This window comes from Gadus chalcogrammus, chromosome 3 (genome assembly GCF_026213295.1).
Source record: "Gadus chalcogrammus isolate NIFS_2021 chromosome 3, NIFS_Gcha_1.0, whole genome shotgun sequence".
Taxonomy (NCBI): Eukaryota; Metazoa; Chordata; class Actinopteri; order Gadiformes; family Gadidae; genus Gadus; species Gadus chalcogrammus.
In genome coordinates, this window is record NC_079414.1 from 11385033 (window position 1) to 11401685 (window position 16653).

General features: G+C 41.7%; 1 protein-coding gene and 1 long non-coding RNA gene across 2 annotated transcripts; both read left to right on the forward strand.

Annotated features, from left to right (window-relative positions):
* Nucleotides 1-5919: 5919 nt before the first annotated feature.
* On the forward strand, nucleotides 5920-8739 carry LOC130380032 (mucin-5AC-like). The gene is made up of 2 exons (XM_056587216.1): nucleotides 5920-8606; nucleotides 8692-8739. Exons 1-2 carry the CDS (start codon nucleotides 6165-6167, stop codon nucleotides 8737-8739), a joined length of 2490 nt encoding a protein of 829 aa, XP_056443191.1. The 5' UTR covers nucleotides 5920-6164.
* Nucleotides 8740-13034: 4295 nt separating this feature from the next.
* LOC130379251 (uncharacterized) lies at nucleotides 13035-13731 on the forward strand. The gene is made up of 3 exons (XR_008895102.1): nucleotides 13035-13101; nucleotides 13311-13456; nucleotides 13624-13731. It is a non-coding gene; the product is annotated as an uncharacterized LOC130379251 (long non-coding RNA).
* Nucleotides 13732-16653: the final 2922 nt, after the last annotated feature.

Here is a 16653-nt window from a genome sequence, read left to right on the forward strand (position 1 = left end):
CCCAACATCAACAACTGTGGGCCCAAAAACTACAAAAGCAAAACCAGCATCATTGTCCTCAGGACCAACCACAAAAAGAAAACCAAATACAAAACCTGCAAGACCTTTCACTTCTTCTGCAGTACCGAAAACAACAACTGAAGGACCAACAACAACAGCTTCAGAAGCAACAACTACTACAGCAGGGTTAGGACTAACAAAAACCACTGCAGGACAATCAACAACTGGACCAAAAACCACAACTGCCGAACTTCAAAAAACTACTGATCCCAGAGCAAAAACTGCAAGACGGACAACTGCTTCGGCAGTACCAATAACAACAACAGCAGAACCAATAAAAACAACTGCAGGACCAACATCAACAACAACAACTACAGGACCAATAACAATAAATGCAAGACCAACAACTACGACAGCAAAACCTGAAACAGCAACAGCAGGACCAACTACAACAACTGCGGGACCAATGACATCTGCAAGATCCATAACTATGACAGCAAAACCTGCAACAACAAATGCAGGAACAACAACTACTGCAGGCCTATTAACTCCTACTGCGGGACCTACATCAACAATTGCAGGAATGACAGCTGAACACAAAACTGCAGAACCAACATTGAACAATGCTAAAGAAACAACAACAATTTCAGTGCAAACAAAAACATTTGAAAGACCAACAGCCACAGGACCCAGAACAACATCTGCAGAACCAACAAAGACAACTGCAGGACCAAAAACAACAACTTCAGGACCAATAACAACATATTCAAGACCCACAACTACTAGAGCGAGATCTCAAACTACGTCCATAACAGGACTCACAACAGCAGGACAAACCAGGACTACTGCTGACCCAACAACAACAATTGCTGGAACAAGAGCTACAACTGCAGGAACATCAACCACTGCAGGACCCAAAACGACAACTGTTGAACAAACAACAACTGTGGAACCTACCACTGTAACTGCAAGGCTACTAACTACTTCTGCTGGACCCACAACAACAACTGCAGGACCAACAACGCCAACTGCAGAAGCAACAACATATTCTGGAACAAGAGCTAAAACTACAGGACTCACAACAAAATCTGCAGCACCAACAACGACAACTTCTGAACCAACAACAATTCCAGGACCTACCACTGCTATTGCAAGACTATTATCCACTACAGTAGGAACAACAACAACTGCAGGAATAACAAAGCCAACTGTTGAACAACCAACAACATCTGCAGGACCAACAACTGCAGTGCCAAAAACAACAGCAGGTCAAAAGACTGCAGGGCCATCAATTACTACAGCAAGAGCCAAAACAACTGCAGGACGAAAAACGACAACTGCTGAACCAACAACAGCAGCAGAAAAGTCAACATCTATGACAACTGAAGAGACAACAGCAGGAACAACAATAAAAACTAAAAGATCCACAACTCCACGGCCAACAACAACATCTGTGGGATCAAAAACGACTGCAGGACCAAAAACGAGAACTGCTCAACGAGAAACAAAAGCTACAGGACCCACAACAACAACCTCTGAACTACCAACAACAACGCCAACTGATGAACCAACAACTACAATTGCTGGAACAAGAGCTACAGCTGCAGGAACATCAACCACTGCAGGACCAACAACAACTGCTGGAACAAGAGCTAAAACTACGGGACTCACAACGAAAACTGATGGATCAACAACGACAACTTCTGAACCAACAACAATTGCAGGACCTACCACTGCTATTGCAAGACTATTATCCACTACAGTAGGAACAACAACAACAACTGCAGGACTAACAAAGCCAAATGTTGAACAACCAACAACATCTGCAGGACCAACAACTGCAGGGCAAAAGACTGCAGGGCCATCAACTACTACGGCAACATCCACAACAACAACTGCAGGACGAAAAAAGACAACTGCTGAACAAACAACAGCAGCAGAACAAACAACATCTATGACAACAGAAGAGACAACTGCAGGAACAACAATAACAACTGAAAGATCCACAACTTTACGGCCAACACCAACATCTGCAGGATCAAAAATGACTGCAGGACCAAAAACGACAACTGCTCAACGAAAAACAAAAGCTACAGGACCCACAACAACAACCTCGGAACTACCAACAACAACAACGCCAACTGCTGAACCAACAAATACAATTGCGGGAACAAGAGCTACAACTGCAGGAACATCAACCACTGATGGACCAAAAACGACAACTGTTGAACGAACAACATCTGCAGGACCAAGAACTGCAGTTACAGCAACAACAACTGCAGGATCATTAACTACTATCACGGGACCCAAAACAACAACTACAGGACCAACAACGCCAAGTGCTGTGCCAACAACAACTGCTGGTCCAAGAGCTACCACTGCAGGACCAGAAACAACTGCAGAACCAACAACGCCAACTGATGAATCAGCAACGACAACTGCTTTACCAAAACAAACTGCAGGACCATCAACAACAACATTAAAAAATACTGCAGGACCAACAACAGTCAATGCAGAACCCACAACGCCAAATCCTGAAAGGACAACAATTCATGGATCAGGAGCTACAACTGCAGGAACCACAACAGCACCTGCAGGATCATCGACAACTGCAGTGTCAACAACGACGACTGTAGATACTACTACAGAAAATAAAGGGACTGTTGATTTGAGATTCAGCATGAGTCGTACGTTTATAAAAGACTACTTAGATTCAAGCTCAGCAGCCTACCAGGTGTTGGCTGCTAATGTAACAACAGAGGTGAGATAATGTTATGAAGATTTAATTCAGTTTGAATAATGAAAAACATTGTACTCCTGCATTTTAACATGAAAAATATGAAACATGTTGAATATTAATTAATTTAATTTTTTATAATAGGTTAACAATGGCTTCAAGCATAGTTTTCCTAGAACGTATTCCAGGAGTACAATCAACTCTTTTGCGTAAGTACAACCAATTTTATTGCACTACTTTTTGAGTAAGTACACACAATTTTATTAAATTACTTTCAGACTCTATGTTTATGAATGAATACCTTTATGTATATCACATAGATGATAGCCAATCAATATGATACTGATGAAAAAGCGCACAAGCTTTGAAACTTGTTTATCCTAATTCTTGTGCTTTCCTTTCATTTTTCATTGTTACATTTCTAGTGAGGGATCCGTCTTTGTGGACATGACGCTGATCTTCAACAAAGAATCGGCTGTTCCTACTGAAAGCCGTGTAGTGCAAGTATTGAAGGACGCAGTAGATGATCAAATGACCTTCCTTGATGTGGACACTACAACTATTGCTGCAGGTAACTATACCAGTACAATTATAATGTCACATCAATTGCTAGCTTAAACACTTCATTAGCAAAGCAAAATGGTTGGGTTGTAAAACGTATTGTATAAGGTTTCATTCCTCTCAAGATAATATACTTAAATATAAAATCACTCCCTCTGCATGACCTACCTTGGTAGGACCAACTACAACAACTTCAGGGCAACCAACCACTACAGGACTACTAACAACAACTGCAGGACCATTAACTATTATCACGGGACCCACAACAACAACTGCAGGATCAACAACGCCAGCAGCTGCAAAAGAACCAACAACTATGACAACAGAAGAGACAACTGCAGGAACAACAATAACAACTAAAAGATCCACAACTGCACGGTTAACAATAACATCTGCAGGATCAAAAACGACAGCAGGACCAAAAACAACAACTGCTCAACGAAAGACAAAAGCTACAGGACCCACAACAACCTCTGAACTACCAACAACAACATCGCCAACTGCTGAACCAACAACTACAATTGCGGGAACAAGAGCTACAACTGCAGGAACATCAACCACTGATGGACCAAAAACGACAACTGTTGAACGAACAACAACTGTGGAACCGACCACTGTTTCTGCGAGACTACTAACTACTTCTGCTGGACCCACAAAAACAACGGCAGGACCAACTACGCCATCTGAAGAACCAACAACAACAACTGCTGGAACCAGAGCTAAAACTACAGGACTCACAACAAAAACTGCAGGACAAACAACGACAACTTTTGAACCAACAACAATTGCAGGACCTACCACTGCTACTGCAAGACTATTATCCACTACAGTAGGAGCAACAACAACTGCAGGACTAACAAAGCCAACTGTTGAACATCCAACAACAACTGCAGTGCCAAAACCAACAACTGCAGGTCCATCAACTACTACAGCAAGATCCACAACTGCAGGACGAAAAACGACAACTGTTGAACCAACATCGACAACTGCAGGATCAACAACTCTTGCAGAAAAACCTGCAGCCACAACTGCAGGACCAACAACAACTGCAAGACCTATCACTTCTACTGTTGTACCCAAAACAATAACTGAAGGAAAAACAACAACAGCCTCAGAACCAACAACTTCTAAATCAGGACCCACAACAACAACAACTGGTGGACCAACAAAAACCACTGCAGGACCAGCAACTACGGCTGCGAAAACTGCAAGAACAACTGCAAGACCAACAACTACAACTGCTGAACTAACATCGACAACTGCAGGATCAACAGCTTTTGCAGAAAAACCTGCAGCAACAACTGCAGGACCAACAACTACTGCAGGACCAACAAAAACTGAAAGATCTGTCACTTCTACTGTTGTACCCAAAACAATAACTGAAAAAACAACAACAACAGCCTCAGAACCAACAACTTCTACGTCAGGACCAACAACAACAACAACCGGACCAATAACGACAACTGGTGGACTAACAAAAACCACTGCAGAACCATTAACAAAAGGACGAAAAACAACAACTGCCGAACTTGTGACAGCCGCAGTTGCAACAACAACATCTGCAGGATCTACATCCACAACAGAAGGAGCCACATCCACAACAAGAGCAGGACGAACAATGACAACTGCAGGACCAATAACAACAAATGCGAGACCCAGAACTACTTCAGCAGGACTCACTTCTGCTGGAGTACAGAAATCAACAAATGCAGGAATACCAAAAACGACTACAGTACCAACAACATCTACTGCTGTACCAAAAACTACTAAAGCAGGACCCAAAACAACAACAGGACCAATAAAGACAACTGCTGAACTGACGTCAACAACTGCAGGACCAATAACTATGACTGCGAAAACTGCAAGAACAACGGCAGGACCAACAACTGCAACTGCTGAACTAACATCGACAACTGCAGGATCAACAACTTTTGCAGAAAAACCTGCAGCCACAACTGCAGGCCCAACAACAACTGCAAGACCTATCACTTCTACTGTTGTACCCAAAACAATAATTGAAGGAAAAACAACAACAGCCTCAGAACCGACAACTTCTACATCAGTACCCACAACAACAACAACCAGACCAATAACGACAACCGCAGTAGCAACAACAACATCAGCAGGATCTACATCCACAACAGAAGGAGCCACAAGAACAACAACTGGTGGACTAACAAAAGCCACTGCAGGACCAACAACCACGACTGCGAAAACTCCAATAACAACAGCAGGACCAACAACTACAACTGCAGGATCAACAAATTTTGCAGAAAAACCTGCAACCACAACTGCAGGACCAACAACAACTATAGGACCAACAAAAACTGCGAGACCTATCACTTCTACTGTTGTACCCAAAACAATAATTGAAGGAAAAACAACAAAAGCCTCAGAACCAACAACTTCTACATCAGGACCCACAACGACAACAACTGTAGGACCAACAAAAAATGGAAGACCTATCACTTCTACTGCTGTACCCAAAACAAAAACCTCAGAACCAACAACTTCTGAATCAGGACCCACAACAACAACAACAACTGGTGGACTAACAAAAAACACTGCTGGACCAACAACTGGTGGACTAAAAAAAACCACTGCTGGACCAACAACTACGTCTGCGAAAACTGCAAGAACGAAGGCAGTTGAACCAACAACTTCTACATCAGGACCCACAACAACAACCGGACCAATAACGACAAGTGGTGGACTAAAAAAAACCACTGCAGGACCATCAACAAAAGGACGAAAAACAACAACAGCCGAACTTGTGACAACCGCAGTAGCAACAACAACATCTGCAGGATCTACATCCACAACAGAAGGGGCCACAACGAGAGGAAGAACACCTGCAGGACGAACAATGACAACTGCAGGACCAATAACAACGAATGCAAGACCCAGAACTACTTCAGCAGGACTCACTTCAACTGCAGTACAGAAATCAACAACTGCAGGAATAACAAAAACGACAACAGTGCAAACAACATCAACTGCTGTACCAACAACTACTAAAGCAGGACCCAAAACAACAACAGGACCAATAAAGACAACTGCTGAACTGACATCAACAACTGCAGGACCAACAACTACGACTGCGAAAACTCCAAGAACAACGGCAGGACCAACAACTACAACTGCTGAACTAACATCGACAACTGCAGGATCAACAACTTTTGCAGAAAAACCTGCAGCCACAACTGCAGGCCCAACAACAACTGCAAGACCTATCACTTCTACTGTTGTACCCAAAACAATAATTGAAGGAAAAACAACAACAGCCTCAGAACCAACAACTTCTACATCAGTACCCACAACAACAACAACCAGACCAATAACGACAACCGCAGTAGCAACAACAACATCTGCAGGATCTACATCCACAACAGAAGGAGCCACAAGAACAACAACTGGTGGACTAACAAAAGCCACTGCAGGACTAACAACCACGACTGCGAAAACTCCAATAACAACAGCAGGACCAACAACTACAACTGTTGAACTAACATCGACAACTGCAGGATCAACAACTTTTGCAGAAAAACCTGCAACCACAACTGCAGGACCAACAACAACTATAGGACCAACAAAAACTGCGAGACCTATCACTTCTACTGTTGTACCCAAAACAATAATTGAAGGAAAAACAACAAAAGCCTCAGAACCAACAACTTCTACATCAGGACCCACAACGACAACAACTGTAGGACCAACAAAAAATGGAAGACCTATCACTTCTACTGCTGTACCCAAAACAAAAGCTGAAGGAAAAATAACAACAGCCTCAGAACCAACAACTTCTGAATCAGGACCCACAACAACAACAACAACTGGTGGACTAACAAAAACCACTGCTGGACCAACAACTACGTCTGCGAAAACTGCAAGAACAAAGGCAGTTGAACCAACAACTTCTACATCAGGACCCACAACAACAACCGGACCAATAACGACAAGTGGTGGACTAACAAAAACCACTGCAGGACCATCAACAAAAGGACGAAAAACAACAACAGCCGAACTTGTGACAACCGCAGTAGCAACAACAACATCTGCAGAATCTACATCCACAACAGAAGGGGCCACAACGAGAGGAAGAACACCTGCAGGACGAACAATGACAACTGCAGGACCAATAACAACGAATGCAAGACCCAGAACTACTTCAGCAGGACTCACTTCAACTGCAGTACAGAAATCAACAACTGCAGGAATAACAAAAACGACAACAGTGCCAACAACATCAACTGCTGTACCAACAACTACTAAAGCAGGACCCAAAACAACAACAGGACCAATAAAGACAACTGCTGAACTGACATCAACAACTGCAGGACCAACAACTACGACTGCGAAAACTCCAAGAACAACGGCAGGACCAACAACTACAACTGCTGAACTAACATTGACAACTGCAGGATCAACAACTATTGCAGAAAAACATGCAACCGAAACTGCAGGACCAACAACAACTGTAGGACCAACAAAAACTGCGAGACCTATCACTTCCACTGTTGTACCCAAAACAATAACTGAAGGAAAAACAACAACAGCCTCAGAACCAACAACTTCTACATCAGGACCCACAACAACAACTGTAGGATCAACAACGCCAACTGTTGAACCAACATCAGCAGCAAAAGAAACAACGACTATGCCAACAGAAGAGACGACTGCAGAAGAGACGTCTGCTGGACCCACAAAAACAACAGCAGGACCAACTACGCCATCTGAAGAACCAACAACAACAACTGCTGGAACCAGAGCTAAAACTACAGGACTCACAACAAAAACTGCAGGACAAACAACGACAACTTTTGAACCAACAACAATTGCAGGACCTACCACTGCTACTGCAAGACTATTATCCACTACAGTAGGAGCAACAACAACTGCAGGACTAACAAAGCCAACTGTTGAACATCCAACAACAACTGCAGTGCCAAAACCAACAACTGCAGGTCCATCAACTACTACAGCAAGATCCACAACAACAACAACTGCAGGACGAAAAACGACAACTGCTGAACCAACATCGACAACTGCAGGATCAACAACTTTTGTAGAAAAACCTGCAGCCACAACTGCAGGACCAACAACAACTGCAAGACCTATCACTTCTACTGTTGTACCCAAAACAATAACTGAAGGAAAAACAACAACAGAATCAGACCCAGCAACTTCTACATCACGACCCACAACAACAACAACCGGACCAATAACGACAACTGCTTTACCAAAACAAACTGCAGGATCATCAACAACAACAACATTAAATACTACCGCGGGTTCAACAACAACAACTGTAGGACAACCAACCACTGCAGGACCACTAACAACAACTGCAGGACCATTAACTATTATCACGGGACCCACAACAACAATTACAGGATCAACAACGCCAACTGCTGAACCAACAACAACTGCTGGTCAAATAGATACAACTGCAGGACAGATAATAACTGCAGGACCAACAACGCCAACTGCTGAACCAACAACGCCAACTGCTGTAAAAACAACACCAACTGTAGGACCAATGACTGCAGTGCCAAAAACAGCGACTACAGGACTGACAACGAGAACTGCTGAACCAACAACAATTGCTGGACCAAGAGCTTCAACTACAGGCCCAATATCGACAACTGCTTTACCAACAACAACTGCAGGACCAACAACACCAAATGCTGAAAAAACAACACCAACTGTAGAACCAACGACTGCAGTGCCAAAAACAACGACTGCAGGGCTGACAACGAGAACTGCTGAACCATCAACAATTGCTGGACCAAGAGCTTCAACTGCAGGCCCAATATCGACAACTGCTTTACCAACAACAACAACTGCAAGACAAACAACAACAACATTAACTACTACCATGGGATCCACAACAACACCAACTTTAGGAGCAATAACGACAACTGCTTTACCAAAACCAACTGATGGACCAGCAACAACAACAACATTAAATACTACCGCTGGTTCAACAACAACAACTGTAGGACCAACAACAACCAATGCAGAACCCACAACGCCAAATCCTGAACCGACAACAATTCATGGATCTGGAGCTACAACTGCAGGAACCACAACAGCACCTGCAGGATCATCGACAACTGCAGTGTCAACAACGACAACTGTAGATCCCCCTACAGAAAATAAAGGGACTATTGATTTGAGATTCAGCATGATTCGTACGTTTATAAAAGACTACTTAGATTCAAGCTCAGCAGCCTATCAGGTGCTGGCTGCTAATGTAACAACAGAGGTGAGATAATGTTAGGAAGATTTAATTCAGTTTGAATAATGAAAAACATTGTATTCCTGCATTTTAACATGAAAAACATGAAACATGTTGAATATTAATTAATTGTATTTTTTATAATAGGTTAACAATGGCTTCAAACATAGTTTTCCTGGAACATATTCCGGGAGTACAATCAACTCTTTTGCGTAAGTACAACCAATTGTATTGCATTACTTTTTGAGTAAGTACAACCAATTTTATTAAATTACTTTCATACTCTATGTTTATTAATGACTACCTTTAAGTATATCACATAGATTATAGCCAATCAATATGATACTGATGAAAAAGCGCACCAGCTTTGAAACTTGTTTATCCCAATTCTCATGCTTTCCTTTCATTTTTACATTTCTAGTGAGGGATCAGTCTATGTGGACATGACGCTGATCTTCAACAAAGAATCTGCTGTTCCTACTGAAAGCCGTGTAGTGCAGGTATTGAAGGACGCAGTAGATGATCTAATGACCTTCCTCGATGTGGACACTACAACTATTGCTGCAGGTAATGATACCAGCACAATTATAATTTTACATCAATTGCTAGTTTAAACACTTCATTAGCAAAGCACGATGGTTGGGTTGTAAAAAGTATTGTAAAAGGTTTCATTCATCTCAATATAATATACTTAAAATATAAAATCACTCACTCTGCATGACCTACCTTGGTAGGACCAACTACAACAACTTCAGGACAACCAACCACTGCAGGACCACTAACAACAACTGCAGGACCATTAACTATTATCACGGGACCCACAACAACAATTGCAGGATCAACAACGCCAACTGCTGAACCAACAACAACTGCTGGTCAAATAGCTACAACTGCAGGACAGATAATAACTGCAGGACCAACAATGCCAACTGCTGAACCAACAACGCCAACTGCTGTAAAAACAACACCAACTGTAGGACCAATGACTGCAGTGCCAAAAACAGCGACTACAGGACTGACAACGAGAACTGCTGAACCAACAACAATTGCTGGACCAAGAGCTTCAACTACAGGCCCAATATCGACAACTGCTTTACCAACAACAACTGCAGGACCAACAACGCCAAATGCTGAAAAAACAACACCAACTGTAGAACCAACGACTGCAGTGCCAAAAACAACGACTGCAGGACTGACAACGAGAACTGCTGAACCATCAACAATTGCTGGACCAAGAGCTTCAACTGCAGGCCCAATATCGACAACTGCTTTACCAACAACAACTGCAAGACCAACAGCAACAACATTAACTACTACCACGGGATCCACAACAACACCAACTTTAGGAGCAATAACGACAACTGCTTTACCAAAACCAACTGATGGACCAGCAACAACAACAACATTAAATACTACCGCGGGTTCAACAACAACAACTGTAGGACCAACAACAACCAATGCAGAACCCACAACGCCAAATCCTGAACCGACAACAATTCATGGATCTGGAGCTACAACTGCAGGAACCACAACAGCACCTGCAGGATCATCGACAACTGCAGTGTCAACAACGACAACTGTAGATCCCCCTACAGAAAATAAAGGGACAATTGATTTGAGATTCAGCATGAGTCGTACGTTTATAAAAGACTACTTAGATTCAAGCTCAGCAGCCTATCAGGTGCTGGCTGCTAATGTAACAACAGAGGTGAGATAATGTTATGAAGATTTATTTCAGTTTGAATAATGAAAAACATTGTATTCCTGCATTTTGACATGAAAAACATGAAACATGTTGAATATTAATTAATTGTATTTTTTATAATAGGTTAACAATGGCTTCAAACAAAGTTTTCCTAGAACATATTCCGGGAGTACAATCAACTCTTTTGCGTAAGTACAACCAATTGTATTGCATTACTTTTTGAGTAAGTACAACCAATTTTATTAAATTACTTTCATACTCTATGTTTATTGATGAATACCTTTAAGTGTATCACATAGATGATAGCCAATCAATTTGATACTGATGAAAAAGCGCACCAGCTTTGAAACTTGTTTATCCTAATTCTCATGCTTTCCTTTAATTTTTACATTTCTAGTGAGGGATCAGTCTTTGTGGACATGACGCTGATCTTCAACAAAGAATCTGCTGTTCCTACTGAAAGCCGTGTAGTGCAGGTATTGAAGGACGCAGTAGATGATCTAATGACCTTCCTCGATGTGGACACTACAACTATTGCTGCAGGTAACTATACCATCACAATTATGATTTTACATAAATTGCTAGTTTAAACACTTCATTAGCAAAGCAAAATTGTTGGGTTGTAAAAAGCATTGTAAAAGGTTTCATTAATCTCAATATAATATACTTAATACATAAAATCACTCCCTCTGCATGACCTACCTTGGTAGGACCAACTACAACAACTTCAAGACAACCAACCACTGCAGGACCACTAACGACAACTGCAGGACCCTTAACCATTATCACGGGACTCACAACAACAACTGCAGGATCAACAACGCCAACTGCTGAACCAACAACAACTGCTGGTCAAATAGCTACAACTGCAGGACAGATAATAACTGCAGGACCAACAATGCCAACTGCTGAACCAACAACGCCAACTGCTGTAAAAACAACACCAACTGTAGGACCAATGACTGCAGTGCCAAAAACAGCGACTACAGGACTGACAACGAGAACTGCTGAACCAACAACAATTGCTGGACCAAGAGCTTCAACTACAGGCCCAATATCGACAACTGCTTTACCAACAACAACTGCAGGACCAACAACGCCAAATGCTGAAAAAACAACACCAACGACTGCAGTGCCAAAAACAACGACTGCAGGACTGACAACGAGAACTGCTGAACCATCAACAATTGCTGGACCAAGAGCTTCAACTGCAGGCCCAATATCGACAACTGCTTTACAAACAACAACTGCAAGACCAACAGCAACAACATTAACTACTACCACGGGATCCACAACAACACCAACTTTAGGAGCAATAACGACAACTGCTTTACCAAAACCAACTGATGGACCAGCAACAACAACAACATTAAATACTACCGCGGGTTCAACAACAACAACTGTAGGACCAACAACAACCAATGCAGAACCCACAACGCCAAATCCTGAACCGACAACAATTCATGGATCTGGAGCTACAACTGCAGGAACCACAACAGCACCTGCAGGATCATCGACAACTGCAGTGTCAACAACAACAACTGTAGATCCCCCTACAGAAAATAAAGGGACAATTGATTTGAGATTCAGCATGAGTCGTACGTTTATAAAAGACTACTTAGATTCAAGCTCAGCAGCCTATCAGGTGCTGGCTGCTAATGTAACAACAGAGGTGAGATAATGTTATGAAGATTTATTTCAGTTTGAATAATGAAAAACATTGTATTCCTGCATTTTAACATGAAAAACATGAAACATGTTGAATATTAATTAATTGTATTTTTTATAATAGGTTAACAATGGCTTCAAACATAGTTTTCCTAGAACATATTCCGGGAGTACAATCAACTCTTTTGCGTAAGTACAACCAATTGTATTGCATTACTTTTTGAGTAAGTACAACCAATTTTATTAAATTACTTTCATACTCTATGTTTATTGATGAATACCTTTAAGTGTATCACATAGATGATAGCCAATCAATTTGATACTGATGAAAAAGCGCACCAGCTTTGAAACTTGTTTATCCTAATTCTCATGCTTTCCTTTAATTTTTACATTTCTAGTGAGGGATCAGTCTTTGTGGACATGACGCTGATCTTCAACAAAGAATCTGCTGTTCCTACTGAAAGCCGTGTAGTGCAGGTATTGAAGGACGCACTAGATGATCTAATGACCTTCCTCGATGTGGACACTACAACTATTGCTGCAGGTAACTATACCATCACAATTATAATTTTACATAAATTGCTAGTTTAAACACTTCATTAGCAAAGCAAAATTGTTGGGTTGTAAAAAGCATTGTAAAAGGTTTCATTAATCTCAATATAATATACTTAATACATAAAATCACTCCCTCTGCATGACCTACCTTGGTAGGACCAACTACAACAACTTCAAGACAACCAACCACTGCAGGACCACTAACGACAACTGCAGGACCCTTAACCATTATCACGGGACTCACAACAACAACTGCAGGATCAACAACGCCAACGGCTGAACCAACAACAACTGCTGGTCAAAGAGCTACAACTGCAGGACAGATAATAACTGCAGGAACAACAACGCCAACTGCTGAACCAACAACGCCAACTGCTGTAAAAACAACACCAACTGTAGGACCAACGACTGCAGTGCCAAAAACAATGACTGCAGGACTGACAACGAGAACTGCTGAACCATCAACAATTGCTGGACCAAGAGCTTCAACTGCAGGCTCAATATCGACAACTGATTTACCAACAACGGCTTCAGTACCAACAACAACAACATTAACTACTACCCCGGGATCCACAACAAAGACTGCAGGACCAACAATCCCAACTGCTGAACCAACAACAACTGCTGGTCCAAAAGCTACAACCGCAGTACACACAACAACTGTAAGATCATCAACAAGTGCAGTATCATCACTGACAGCTCCTGAACCAAACACAACAATTGCTGGACCAAGAGCTACTACCGCAGGACCCACAACTACAATGGCAGGACCAGCAACAACAAATGTAGGGTCAACAACCGAAGGACCAACAACAAAAAAATATATTAGCTCCAATGTTGGACCCACTTCTGCTATAACAGCAAGAACAGCTGGAAGAACAAGCACAATTGTTGTAACTTATACAAATTCCATTTCTTCAGCTACAACTAGAAGGTCTACAACTAGCCAAGCGGGAATCATATCTACAACTGAAGGATCTACTGCTATCAGATTAGTGCCCACATCTATGTTGAGAACCACATTTTCTACGACTACTATAGTTGGACAAACAAGTCATGCTATAGCTCCCGCAACTACCTCTTCCTCAGTCACAACGACTGTAACAGAAACTACCAAGCCCTCAGAGCCTACCGAGCCCTCTATAGAAAACGAAGGGACTATTGCTTTGAGATTCACCATGAGACGTATGTTTACAGAAGACTACTTAGATCCAAGCTCGACACCCTATCAGGAGCTGGCTGCTAATGTTACAACAGAGGTTAGATAATGTTATGAAGATTTAATTCAGTTTGAATAATGAAAAACATTGTATTCCTTTATTTTAACATGAAAAACATAAAACATATTGAATATTAATTAATTGTATTTCTTATAATAGGTTAACAATGGCTTCAAACATAGTTTTCCTGGAACATATTCCAAGAGTACAATCAACTCTTTTTCGTAAGTACAACCAATTTATTGAATTTCCTTTTCCGTAAGTACAACAATTTGTATTGAATTACTTGCATCCTCATATTTATTAATGAATACCTTCATGAATATCAAATAGATGATAGACAATTAATACTGATAAAAAAGCATTGAAACTATTTTATCCTAATTCTGGTGTTTTCGTTTAATTTTCATTCTAGTAAGGGATCTGTCATTGTGGACATGACGCTGATCTTCAACAAAGAATCTGCTGTTCCTACTGAAAGCCGTGCAGTGCAGGTGTTGAAGGATGCAATAAAAGATCTAATCACCTTCCTCGATGTGGACACTACTACTATTGTTGCAGGTAACTAACAGTAAAATTATAATTTCACATCAATTGCTAGTTTAAAAACATTAGCAAAGCTAATCTAAGCTAAGCTTTTATTCATCTCAAGATAATATACTTAAATATAAAATCTTTCCGTCTGCATGACCTACCTTGGTAGGACCAACCTCAGTAGGACCAACTACAATAACTCCAGGACAAGCAACCACTGCCGGAACCACTTCTACTCAAGGGCAAAGTACAACTGTAGGACCAACATCGAATGACGCTACCACCTCAGGAGGACCAACTCTGAAAATGACCATCAGAACTGCTGTTTGTTTACCCATCTTCTTTATGTTCATCAAAGGTCTGCTCTAAAATATGTAGAACCCTGGGGCCGTATTCACAAAGCATTTTATCTTACCGCTAGGAGTGCTCCTAACTCGCGCTAAAACATTTTACGTAGGAGTTTTTTCTTAAAAGTTATTCACAAAGCCGCTGAGACCTACTCTTACTAAGGATAAATCACAAAGAGTGAACTAAGAGTGACGCGCCGTTGCTATGGATTACGTCAATTCTCGTGCACGAGTTTAGAAGCGGTCAGTTCGGTGATTGGTTGTTCAGACGAGCCCACTGAATCACCGAAAAACAAGGAAATAGCCTAAGCTAGAAATGAATTCCTATTAAGTAGTTATAGTGCAGTTAGCAGAATACACGCATGATGACAATTTTGTGCAGACCACGATAATGACGTTGTAGCCTGCACGTTCAAGAGAGAGAGAAAGCAAACAATAAAAATACGTAAAATCTAAAAGAAAATAAATGTTACGAACTACCCAAGTGTTGACTGATTTGTGCCAAGGTGTTTACCTAAAATGTGTTTTCAAAGTGATCCCTAAATGCCAGTCCACTCGGTTCCACACGGCCAAATTCCTTGTAATGTTGATCGCCATCATCATCATCATCATCATCATCATCATCGTCTGGCTGTGGAATGTTCCTCCGCTTGCAAAGGTTGTGTAGAATGGCACATACAGTGATTACTGTGCTTGCCCTCTCTGGGGTGAGGCGTATTTCGCCGTGGAGGACATGAAACTGACGTTTCATCTGCCCAATTCCTCTCTCCACAACATTTCGTGTATGTTTGTGTGCTCGCAAAGAGCCAATACGATGTGTTTTACGCATAGGACTAAGCGTAATCTGCGTAATCACTTACATGTTACACTTTAACTGTGCTCCCGGTTGTGGATTAAGGTAGGGTGTCTAGAGCCACGTCTTGCATGGATAGTCACTGTCACCCAGCAAGTGACACCCAACTCCTACATCTCAAAAAGCTGCCTCAGACCGCTCACCATTAAAATGCGCGAATCATGGGTAGCTGAAGATCCAGGCCACTTTGCAACAACATCCAGTAGGCTATGTTAAAATTTGCATCAAAAAC